The sequence below is a fragment of the Sebastes fasciatus genome, chromosome 6, assembly GCF_043250625.1.
Source record: "Sebastes fasciatus isolate fSebFas1 chromosome 6, fSebFas1.pri, whole genome shotgun sequence".
NCBI lineage: Eukaryota > Metazoa > Chordata > Actinopteri > Perciformes > Sebastidae > Sebastes > Sebastes fasciatus.
The window spans coordinates 37777052-37789300 of NC_133800.1; the positions used below are offsets into that span (position 1 = coordinate 37777052).

At 44.2% G+C, this 12249-nt stretch overlaps 1 protein-coding gene across 4 annotated transcripts in view; it reads right to left on the reverse strand.

The window, feature by feature from the left end:
* Nucleotides 1–12249, reverse strand: part of LOC141770053 (glutamate receptor ionotropic, NMDA 1-like) — a 78081-nt gene that overhangs the window by 10792 nt on the left and 55040 nt on the right. For all 4 annotated transcript variants that reach the window (XM_074639682.1, XM_074639683.1, XM_074639685.1 and 1 more), the window contains 7 exons: nt 12019–12137; nt 9995–10107; nt 9741–9889; nt 7998–8155; nt 7363–7524; nt 6909–7018; nt 6638–6783 (listed from right to left, as the gene is read on the reverse strand). In XM_074639682.1, coding sequence (XP_074495783.1) covers nt 6638–6783; nt 6909–7018; nt 7363–7524; nt 7998–8155; nt 9741–9889; nt 9995–10107; nt 12019–12137 — 957 coding nt within the window. The remainder of the gene's footprint in view (nt 1–6637; nt 6784–6908; nt 7019–7362; nt 7525–7997; nt 8156–9740; nt 9890–9994; nt 10108–12018; nt 12138–12249) is intronic.

The window sequence follows — 12249 nt, forward strand, 5'->3', positions numbered from 1 at the left end:
GATGTGATTATCCACACAGAGGGCGAGCTAAGCTAACAGCAGCTAGCGAGCTAACGGATGATGTGTACGTGGTATTCTGACCTTTCCTTAAACCAAACAGTTAGCTTAGCATCGCTGCACACGTTGAAGCTGCTCACGGAGCCGTCGCCCAACACAACAGCTCAATGAGCTCTAATGTGAGCAGCTAACGGTAGCGTGTCCGGCTAACTGGCTCGCTATAGAGTAGTAACGGAGCGTTGCTTTCTGTATCCGTCAACGTGTAGTCAACGTGTGTCCGTGACCAGAGAGCTGACGGATCAGTGATCGGTGGACGTCAGAGATCATACCGGTGATGTGGCGAGGAGAGGAAGTGACTCTGAGGCCTGATCACGGACGGGTTCACCTCCTCTGTGTTTCATGTGCTAATCCCGCTCCGCTAACACACAGCTGTTTGAAGTGCTAATCATCCTCCGCTAGCTGCTAGCCTTTAGCAGCTAGTGTTTGAAGTGCTAATCCAGCTGATTATGAATGTGTTTCTGTCAGAGTCCAGCTGCTGACGAGGCTTTCTTCTTCTTCTCCTGTGTGTGATGAGGCGGTCGGGTTGCTCCTCAGCTCCAGACAGACTTTACATGATAATACATATCATCCTCCTCTAAACACCCGGCGTTAGGAGGAGATTCTCTAGTTTCAGCCGTTAGAAATAAAGAAATCTGAATGTTATGTAACTTAATAATCTTATGAAAGATAACGTAACATTACAAGACCCATATCTCACAATGAGGTTAAGATCTTCTCTTTGTGTGTGAGAGGGCTGAATGTGACCCGCTGTGTGTTGGATCGGATGTGTTGTTCAGCTCTGACATGGAGAGCAACAGCAACACTAACGACTAGTGGAGGTCTGTTCAGCACACACACCAACGCTATCATTTATTCATGTCATATTTTAACTTCTGCACGACGTCCTGTTCACATTCTCATTTTGTTTTAACTTACGTGATCTCCTTTTTCTTCTTCTACATATTTAATGAGCGTTGTTGGAGGGAGACTCTTATCACCAGCTCCTGCTCCTCTGATACTGGAGGAGTCCCTCATCATCAGCTCCTGCTCCTCTGATACTGGAAGAGTCCCTCATCATCAGCTCCTGCTCCTCTGATACTGGAGGAGTCTCTCATCATCAGCTCCTGCTCCTCTGATACTGGAGGAGTCCCTCATCATCAGCTCCTGCTCCTCTGATACTGGAGGAGACTCATCATCAGCTCCTGCTCCTCTGATATTGGAGGAGACTCTCACCATCAGCTCCTGCTCCTCTGATACTGGAGGAGTCTCTCATCATCAGCTCCTGCTCCTCTGATACTGGAGGAGTCTCTCATCATCAGCTCCTGCTCCTCTGATACTGGAGGAGACTCTCATCAGCTCTTGCTCCTCTGATACTGGAGGAGACTCTCATCAGCTCCTGCTCCTCTGATACTGGAGGAGTCTCTCATCATCAGCTCCTGCTCCTCTGATACTGGAGGAGACTCATCATCAGCTCCTGCTCCTCTGATATTGGAGGAGACTCTCACCATCAGCTCCTGCTCCTCTGATACTGGAGGAGTCTCTCATCATCAGCTCCTGCTCCTCTGATACTGGAAGAGTCCCTCATCATCAGCTCCTGCTCCTCTGATACTGGAGGAGTCTCTCATCATCAGCTCCTGCTCCTCTGATACTGGAGGAGTCCCTCATCATCAGCTCCTGCTCCTCTGATACTGGAAGAGTCCCTCATCATCAGCTCCTGCTCCTCTGATACTGGAGGAGTCTCTCATCACCAGCTCCTGCTCCTCTGATACTGGAGGAGTCTCTCATCATCAGCTCCTGCTCCTCTGATACTGGAAGAGTCCCTCATCATCAGCTCCTGCTCCTCTGATACTGGAGGAGTCTCTCATCATCAGCTCCTGCTCCTCTGATACTGGAGGAGTCCCTCATCATCAGCTCCTGCTCCTCTGATACTGGAAGAGTCCCTCATCATCAGCTCCTGCTCCTCTGATACTGGAGGAGTCTCTCATCATCAGCTCCTGCTCCTCTGATACTGGAGGAGTCCCTCATCATCAGCTCCTGCTCCTCTGATACTGGAGGAGACTCATCATCAGCTCCTGCTCCTCTGATATTGGAGGAGACTCTCACCATCAGCTCCTGCTCCTCTGATACTGGAGGAGTCTCTCATCATCAGCTCCTGCTCCTCTGATACTGGAGGAGTCTCTCATCATCAGCTCCTGCTCCTCTGATACTGGAGGAGACTCTCATCAGCTCCTGCTCCTCTGATACTGGAGGAGTCTCTCATCATCAGCTCCTGCTCCTCTGATACTGGAGGAGTCCCTCATCATCAGCTCCTGCTCCTCTGATATTGGAGGAGACTCTCACCATCAGCTCCTGCTCCTCTGATACTGGAGGAGTCTCTCATCATCAGCTCCTGCTCCTCTGATACTGGAGGAGTCTCTCATCATCAGCTCCTGCTCCTCTGATACTGGAGGAGACTCTCATCAGCTCTTGCTCCTCTGATACTGGAGGAGACTCTCATCAGCTCCTGCTCCTCTGATACTGGAGGAGTCTCTCATCATCAGCTCCTGCTCCTCTGATACTGGAGGAGACTCTCATCAGCTCTTGCTCCTCTGATACTGGAGGAGACTCTCATCAGCTCCAGCTCCTCTGATACTGGAGGAGACTCTCATCATCAGCTCCTGCTCCTCTGATACTGGAGGGAGACTCTCATCATCAGCTCCTGCTCCTCTGATACTGGAGGAGACTCTCATCAGCTCTTGCTCCTCTGATACTGGAGGAGACTCTCATCAGCTCCTGCTCCTCTGATACTGGAGGAGACTCTCATCATCAGCTCCTGCTCGTCTGATACTGGAGGAGACTCTCATCATCAGCTCCTGCTCCTCTGATACTGGAGGAGTCTCTCATCATCAGCTCCTGCTCCTCTGATACTGGAGGAGGCTCTCATCATCAGCTCCTGCTCCTCTGATACTGGAGGAGACTCTCATCATCAGCTCCTGCTCCTCTAGGACAGCTCCTGCTCCTCTGATAGGACAGCTCCTGCTCCTCTGATACTGGAGGACAATAAATAACCTGGAACTACTTTCACTTTGTTGAGTTCTGCTCACTACTGAATCCAAACCTATGCTCTCTTACAGTGTAGTACTGTGTAGTACTGTGTAGTACTACAGTGTAGTACTGTGAAGTACAGTGTAGTACTGTGTAGTACTGTGTAGTACTACAGTGTAGTACTGTGTAGTACTGTGAAGTACAGTGTAGTACTGTGTAGTACTACACTGTAGTACTGTGTAGTACTACAGTGTAGTACTGTGTAGTACTACAGTGTAGTACTGTGTAGTACTGTGAAGTACAGTGTAGTACTGTGTAGTACTGTGTAGTACTGTGTAGTACTACAGTGTAGTACTGTGTAGTACTGTGTAGTACTGTGTAGTACTCCTCTCGGTGTCCTCGGGGTGTTTCTGTTCTCAGACCAGCAGAAACATTAAAGTTTAATATGAAACACAGAAATGAATTCCTGAGTTGATTCTTCTGTCAGAAGATCTGAGATCAGTGAGACTCATGAATATATAGATGTAATGTTATATGGGTGTGTGTATATATATATATATATATATATATATATAGTGTATTCGGGAGAGAGCAGAACAGCTGAATGTTCTAGATATTCTCACAGTAACACGACAACATTTAAACTTTATGATTCTCCTCAAAACACCAGAATTTAACCTTTCTTTCTCTTTAACCTTTAACCTCTATCCTTTATCCTTTAACCTTTAACCTTTGACCTCTATCCTTTAACCTTAGGTGGTATCCTTGGTGGTATCAGCAGCCTCTGGTCAGTACATTAACAGCCTGATCTCTTGATTTCTAACACGACGGCGGCTGGCGGTTGACGGCGGGGAGTCAGGAGGTTTTGTGGACAGGAAGTGGAGCTGAGACACTGAACCTGGTTTCATTTAACCTTTAACCTTTAACCATCATCCTTTAACCATCAACTTTTGACCTTTAACCTTTAACCATCAACTTTTGACCTTTAACCTTTAACCATCATCCTTTAACCTTTAACTCGGCCGTGCCACCAGCATACTGTATCTTGTGAGCCGTAACAACGGGTTCATGGTGATAATCTGTGATCTGTTATTATTATTATTAGAACATCGACATCCAGACGGAGCTTCTTCATCAGTAAATATAATATTATTCAATATTATTCATTTCAACATTTTGTTGCTGTGAAGTCAAATAAAATAAAGTTCAATAAAATAATGTGACCAGCAGCAAAGACTAGAACCCAGAGTAGAACCCAACAGAGAGTAGAACCCAGCAGAGAGTAGAACCCAACAGAGAGTAGAACCCAGAGTAGAACCCAACAGAGAGTAGAACCCAGCAGAGAGTAGAACCCAACAGAGAGTAGAACCCAGAGTAGAACCCAACAGAGAGTAGAACCCAGCAGAGAGTAGAACCCAGCAAAGAGTAGAACCCAGAATAGAACCCAACAGAGAGTAGAACCCAACAGAGAGTAGAACCCAACAGAGAGTAGAACCCAGCAGAGAGTAGAACCCAACAGAGAGTAGAACCCAACAGAGAGTAGAACCCAACAGAGTAGAACCCAGCAGAGAGTAGAACCCAACAGAGAGTAGAACCCAGCAGAGTAGAACCCAGCAGAGAGTAGAACCCAACAGAGAGTAGAACCCAGCAGAGTAGAACCCAGCAGAGAGTAGAACCCAGCAGAGAGTAGAACCCAACAGAGAGTAGAACCCAGCAGAGTAGAACCCAGCAGAGAGTAGATCCCAACAGAGAGTAGAACCCAGCAGAGTAGAACCCAGCAGAGAGTAGAACCCAGCAGAGAGTAGAACCCAACAGAGAGTAGAACCCAGCAGAGTAGAACCCAACAGAGAGTAGAACCCAACAGAGAGTAGAACCCAACAGAGAGTAGAACCCAGCAGAGAGTAGAACCCAGCAGAGAGTAGAACCCAACAGAGAGTAGAACCCAACACAGAGTAGAACCCAACAGAGAGTAGAACCCAACACAGAGTAGAACCCAGCAGAGTAGAACCCAGCAGAGTAGAACCCAGAGTAGAACCCAACAGAGTAGAACCCAGCAGAGAGTAGAACCCAGAGTAGAACCCAACAGAGAGTAGAACCCAGCAGAGAGTAGAACCCAACAGAGAGTAGAACCCAGCAGAGAGTAGAACCCAGCAGAGAGTAGAACCCAGAGTAGAACCCAGAGTAGAACCCAACAGAGAGTAGAACCCAGCAGAGAGTAGAACCCAGAGTAGAACCCAACAGAGAGTAGAACCCAGCAGAGAGTAGAACCCAGAGTAGAACCCAGCAAGTTCTAATCACTCTACACTGGATGGTACAGAAGAGTACAGTAGAGTACAGTAGAGTTAGAGTAGAGTAAGGTTAGACTAGAGTAGAGTAGAGTACAGTTAGACTAGAGTACAGTAGAGTACAGTACAGTTGAGTACAGTAGAGTAGAGTTAGACTAAAGTACAGTAGAGTACAGTACAGTTGAGTACAGTAGAGTAGAGTTAGACTAAAGTACAGTAGAGTACAGTTAGACTAGAGTACAGTAGAGTACAGTCGAGTTAGAGTAGAGTACAGTCGAGTTAGAGTAGAGTACAGTAGAGTACAGTACAGTAGAGTACAGTACAGTAGAGTACAATAAAGTAGAGTACAGTAGAGTACAGTAGAGTAGAGTAGAGTTAGACTAGAGTATAGTAGAAAGCGGTAGAGTAAAGTTAGAGTAGAGTACAGTAGAAAACACTAGAGTAGAGTAGAGTAGAAAACAGGAGAGTACAGTTAAGAGTAGAGTAGAAAATAGTAGAGTACAGTTAAGAGTAGAATACAGTAAAAACAGTCAAGTAGATTTAGAGTACAGTAGAAAACAGAAGAGTAGAGTTAGAGTACAGTACAGTAGAAAACAGTAGAGTAAAGTTAGAGTAGAGGACAGTAGAAAACAGTAGAGTAGAGTAGAAAAGAGAAGAGTAGAGTACAGTAGAAAACAGTAGAGTAGAGTAGAAAAGAGAAGAGTAGAGTACAGTAGAAAACAGTAGAGTAGAGTAGAAAAGAGAAGAGTAGAGTTAGAGTAGAGGACAGTAGAAAACAGTAGAGTAGAGTAGAAAAGAGAAGAGTAGAGTACAGTAGAAAACAGTAGAGTAGAGTAGAAAAGAGAAGAGTAAAGTTAGAGTAGAGTACAGTAGAAAACAGTAGAGTAGAGTTAGAGTACAGTACAGTAGAAAACAGTAGAGTAAAGTTAGAGTAGAGGACAGTAGAAAACAGTAGAATAGAGTAGAAAAGAGAAGAGTAGAGTTAGAGTAGAGGACAGTAGAAAACACTAGACTACAGTTAGAGTACAATACAGTAAAAACAGTCAAGTAGAGTACAGTTAGAGTAGAGTAGAGTACAGTAGAAAACAGTAGAGTAGAGTTAGATTTGAGGACAGTAGAAAACAGTAGAGTACGGTTAGAGTAGAGTAGAGTACAGTAGAAAACACTGGACTACAGTTAGAGTAGAATACAGTAAAAACAGTAGAGTGGAGTTAGAGTAGAGTACAGTAAAAAAAACAGCAGAATACAGTAGAGTACAGTCGAGTACAGTAGAATAGAATAGAGTCCGGTACCTGCAGATTCTTCCTCCAGACGTTCACGGCAGCGAAGGCGAGCTGCATCTGTTTCCTGCGAGCGTCTTTGTGGCGTTTGTAAGCGATCTCGATGAAGATGAGGAAGATACCGGCGACGATGCCCCCGGCAACCAGCATGAACACACCTGAGGAAGAGCGCCGCCATCTTTAACGTACGTACGGAACCGCACAGTTCACACCTTCACACCTTCACACCTTCACACCTTCACACCTTCACACCTTCACACCTGTCTGACGGACCAGTTCCTACCTGCCATGTTCTCGAAGGTGAGGGTAGCGGGGGCGTTGCTCCTTGAGTCGCACTCCTGGTACCGAACCCACGTCTTGTCCAGATCCTCCATGAAGCCGTTCTCATGAGAGCTGAGTAGAGACAACCAAACGTACCGAGACGTCAATGCACGCCCAGTACGAGTACTTTATAAATATATATATATATATATATATATATATATATATATATACCTGTATATATATATGTACAGGTAAGAGTACTTTATAAATATATATATACAAATATGTACAAGTACGATTACTTTATATCAGGAAGTCGGGTTAAATATGTAAGAGTAAGAGGGTACGGGTGAGGTAGGACCAAGATACCAGCAGGGTATCATAAGGGTATCAACAGGTATCAGAATGGCTGGGTATCATATGATATTAGCAGGGTGTCAGGTATCTGTAGATCGTCATCAGGGTGTTTCTACCTGAGAATAGCCAGAGAAACGTTCTGTTTCCACGGACTGTCTTTCCTCATTCCGATCCCAAATCCGGAGCGAAAGAAAAGCTCTCCTGTCGTCACCAGATCGCACTTCTGTGACGCCTCGAACTCCAACACAGCGCTATCCCAGATGAAGGCATGAAGCTTACTGCAGGAAGAGGGGGGGGTTAGGTACTGGTTAGGACTACACCAGTCTACAGTATAGTACCATCAGGTACTGGTTAGGACTACACCAGTCTACAGTATATTACCATTAGGTACTGGTTAGGACTACACCGGTCTACAGTATAGTACCATCAGGTACTGGTTAGGACTACACCGGTCTACAGTATAGTACCATCAGGTACTGGTTAGGACTACAGTCTACAGTATAGTACCATCAGGTACTGGTTAGGACTACACCGGTCTACAGTATAGTACCATCAGGTACTGGTTAGGACTACACCGGTCTACAGTATAGTACCATCAGGTACTGGTTAGGACTACAGTCTACAGTATAGTACCATCAGGTACTGGTTAGGACTACACCGGTCTACAGTATAGTACCATCAGGTACTGGTTAGGACTACAACAGTCTACAGTATATCACACCACTAACTAACTGACTGTATAAGAGCCTACTTGTCTCTGACGGCCTGGATGGCCTCAGCGGCGCTCTCGTAGTTGTGCTTCTCCATGTGCCGGTACATGGTGCTCAGCTCCACCTGCCGTCTGAAGTAGATATCCACCGAACTCTGCTTCACTGTGGCGTAGATGAACTTATCTGATGGGTTACGCAGCTAAAAACAACAGAGTACAGCACAGGAGACAAATAATCAACCATCTGTACAACGTTTCACTCAAAGATACATACAAAAAACTGGATACAGCGTCGGAGGCTCCCGTTCATTCCTATGAATGTTACTCAGTGACGCATGAAGCTGGCTCGACTTCCGAGTGGAAAAGTACCCTGATCATCTGGCGATCTCCTGCAGAAAGTACCCTGATCACGTAGCGATCTTCGGCATAAAGTACCCGGATCATCCGTCAATCTTCTGTATAAAGTACCCGGATCATCCGTCAATCTTCTGAATAACGTACCCGGATCATCCGTCAATCTTCTGTATAAAGTACCCGGATCATCTGTCAATCTTCTGTATAAAGTACCCGGATCATCTGTCAATCTTCTGTATGACGTACCCGGATCATCCGTCAATCTTCTGAATAACGTACCCGGATCATCCGTCAATCTTCTGTATAAAGTACCCGGATCATCTGTCAATCTTCTGTATAAAGTACCCGGATCATCCGTCAATCTTCTGAATAACGTACCCGGATCATCCGTCAATCTTCTGAATAACGTACCCGGATCATCCGTCAATCTTCTGAATGACGTACCCGGATCATCCGTCAATCTTCTGAATAACGTACCCGGATCATCTGTCAATCTTCTGTATGACGTACCCGGATCATCCGTCAATCTTCTGAATAACGTACCCGGATCATCCGTCAATCTTCTGAATAACGTACCCGGATCATCCGTCAATCTTCTGAATAACGTACCCGGATCATCCGTCAATCTTCTGAATAACGTAACCGGATCATCTGTCAATCTTCTGTATAAAGTACCCGGATCATCTGTCAATCTTCTGTATAAAGTACCCGGATCATCCGTCAATCTTCTGAATAACGTACCCGGATCATCTGAATAACGTACCCGGATCATCTGAATAACGTACCCGGATCATCCGTCAATCTTCTGAATAACGTACCCGGATCATCCGTCAATCTTCTGAATAACGTACCCAGATCATCCGTCAATCTTCTGAATAACGTACCCGGATCATCCGTCAATCTTCTGAATAACGTACCCGGATCATCCGTCAATCTTCTGAATAACGTACCCGGATCATCCGTCAATCTTCTGAATAACGTACCCGGATCATCCGTCAATCTTCTGAATAACGTACCCGGATCATCCGTCAATCTTCTGAATGACGTACCCGGATCATCCGTCAATCTTCTGAATAACGTACCCGGATCATCCGTCAATCTTCTGAATGACGTACCCGGATCATCCGTCAATCTTCTGAATGACGTACCCGGATCATCCGTCAATCTTCTGAATGACGTACCCGGATCATCCGTCAATCTTCTGAATGACGTACCCGGATCATCCGTCAATCTTCTGAATGACGTACCCGGATCATCCGTCAATCTTCTGAATGACGTACCCGGATCATCCGTCAATCTTCTGAATGACGTACCCGGATCATCCGTCAATCTTCCGTGATAACAGTGGAGACATAAAAGATGAAACCCTTCTGAAAGGTGATAATAACACTAATAGTGATGTAATGGAACAGATGACGGTGGGCGTCTCACCCTGGGGTCGTTGATGCCAGTGATGCGCTCCTCAGGCCGGTCCAACACAAGGAAGGCTGCCAGGTTGGCAGTATAGGACGCTACTATGATCATAGCGAAACCTGCCCACACCATACCCAGAATCCTCGCTGAGAAACTCCTGGGAGCTCCTGCACACAGACAGACAGACAGACAGACAGACAGACAGACAAACAGATGTTATTACAGTAGGAGGGACTGCAGGACAGGAAGTGACGGATGAGAGGAGCACCAACCTTCTCCTATCCCAGAGTTCAACAGTACTCCCCATGAGAACCACATGGCGGAGGACAGGGTGAGGGCGTCTTCTTCTTCTTCTTCACTGTTCACTTTAAACCTTCCAAACGGGCTGCAGACGCACACATTTCATTATATATCACGTTATTTACTGTCATTTATTGTATTACACTGTACACTATACTGGTGTATACTGGTGTATACTGGTGTATACTAGTGTATAATGGTGTATACTGGTGTATAATGGTGTATACTGGTGTATACTGGTGTATACTGGTGTATATTGGTGTATACTGGTGTATAATGGGGTATAATGGTGTATAATGGTGTATACTGGTGTATATTGGTGTATACTGGTGTATAATGGGGAATAATGCGGTATAATGGTGTATTCTGGTGTATAATGTTGTATACTGGTGTATAATGGTGTATAATGGTGTATAATGGTGTATAATGGGGTATACTGGTGTATAATGGTGTATACTGGTGAATAATGGGGTATACCGGTGTATACCGGTGTATAATGGGGTATACTGGTGTATACTGGTGTATACTGGTGTATAATGGTGTAAAATGGTGTATACTGGTGTATAATGGTGTTTACCGGTGTATACCGGTGTATAATGGTGTATAATGGTGTATAATGTTGTATACTGGTGTATAATGGTGTATACTTGTGTATAATGATGTATAATGGTGTATAATGTTGTATAATGGTGTATAATGGTGTATAATGGTGTATAATGTTGTATACTGGTGTATAATGGTGTATAATGATGTATAATGGTGTATAATGGTGTATATTGGTGTATAATGGTGTATAATGGTGTATAATGGTGTATACTGGTGTATAATGGTGTATACTGGTGTATACTGATGTATAATGTTGTATACTGGTGTATAATGGTGTATAATGGTGTATAATGGTGTATACTGGTGTATATTGGTGTATAATGGTGTATAATGTTGTATACTGGTGTATAATGGTGTATACTGGTGTATACTGGTGTATAATGGTTTATACTGGTGTATACTGGTGTATGATGGTGTATGATGGTGTATAATGGTGTATACTGGTGTATATTGGTGTATAATGGTGTATAATGTTGTATACTGGTGTATAATGGTGTATACTGGTGTATACTGGTGTATAATGGTTTATAATGGTGTATAATGGTGTATACTGGTGTATATTGGTGTATAATGGTGTATAATGTTGTATACTGGTGTATAATGGTGTATACTGGTGTATACTGGTGTATACTGGTGTATACTGGTGTATAATGGTGTATAATGGTGCAAATGATGTATACTGGTGTATACTGGTGTATAATGGTGTATACTGGTGTATAATGGTGTATACTGGTGTATACTGGTGTATACTGGTGTATAATGGTGTATAATGGTGCAAATGATGTATACTGGTGTATACTGGTGTATAATGGTGTATACTGGTGTATAATGGTGTATACTGGTGTATACTGGTGTATACTGGTGTATAATGGTGTATAATGGTGCAAATGATGTATACTGGTGTATACTGGTGTATAATGTTGTATACTGGTGTATAATGGTGTATACTGGTGTATACTGGTGTATAATGGTGTATAATGGTATATAATGGTTTATACTGGTGTATACTGGTGTATGGTGGTGTATGGTGGTGTATAATGGTGTATAATGGTGTATAATGGTGTATACTGGTATATAATGGTGTATACTGGTGTATAATGGTGTATAATGGTGCAAATGATGTATACTGGTGTATACTGGTGTATAATGGTGTATACTGGTGTATAATGGTGTATACTGGTGTATACTGGTGCAAATGATGTATACTGGTGTATACTGGTGTATAATGGTGTATACTGGTGTATAATGGTGTATACTGGTATATAATGGTGTATAATGGTGTATAATGGTGTATACTGGTGTATAATGGTGTATACTGGTGTATAATGGTGTATAATGGTGTATAATGGTGTATACTGGTGTATACTGGTGTATGAGGAGGTGTGGTTACCTGAACCGGTCTAATAGGTAAAGCATCACTGCCACCACGTGGACCGACAGACCGACTAACAGCCACAGTGTGCTCTGGAACGGCTGCATGAATGAATCCAGAGTGCTGCGAGGGATTTCCTAAACACACACCAACACATTACATCATCATCAGCTATCATCAGAACATCAGAACATCTGTACTGATCCATCACATATGTGACATAGTGAACATCTGGTTTCTGCTCCCTCT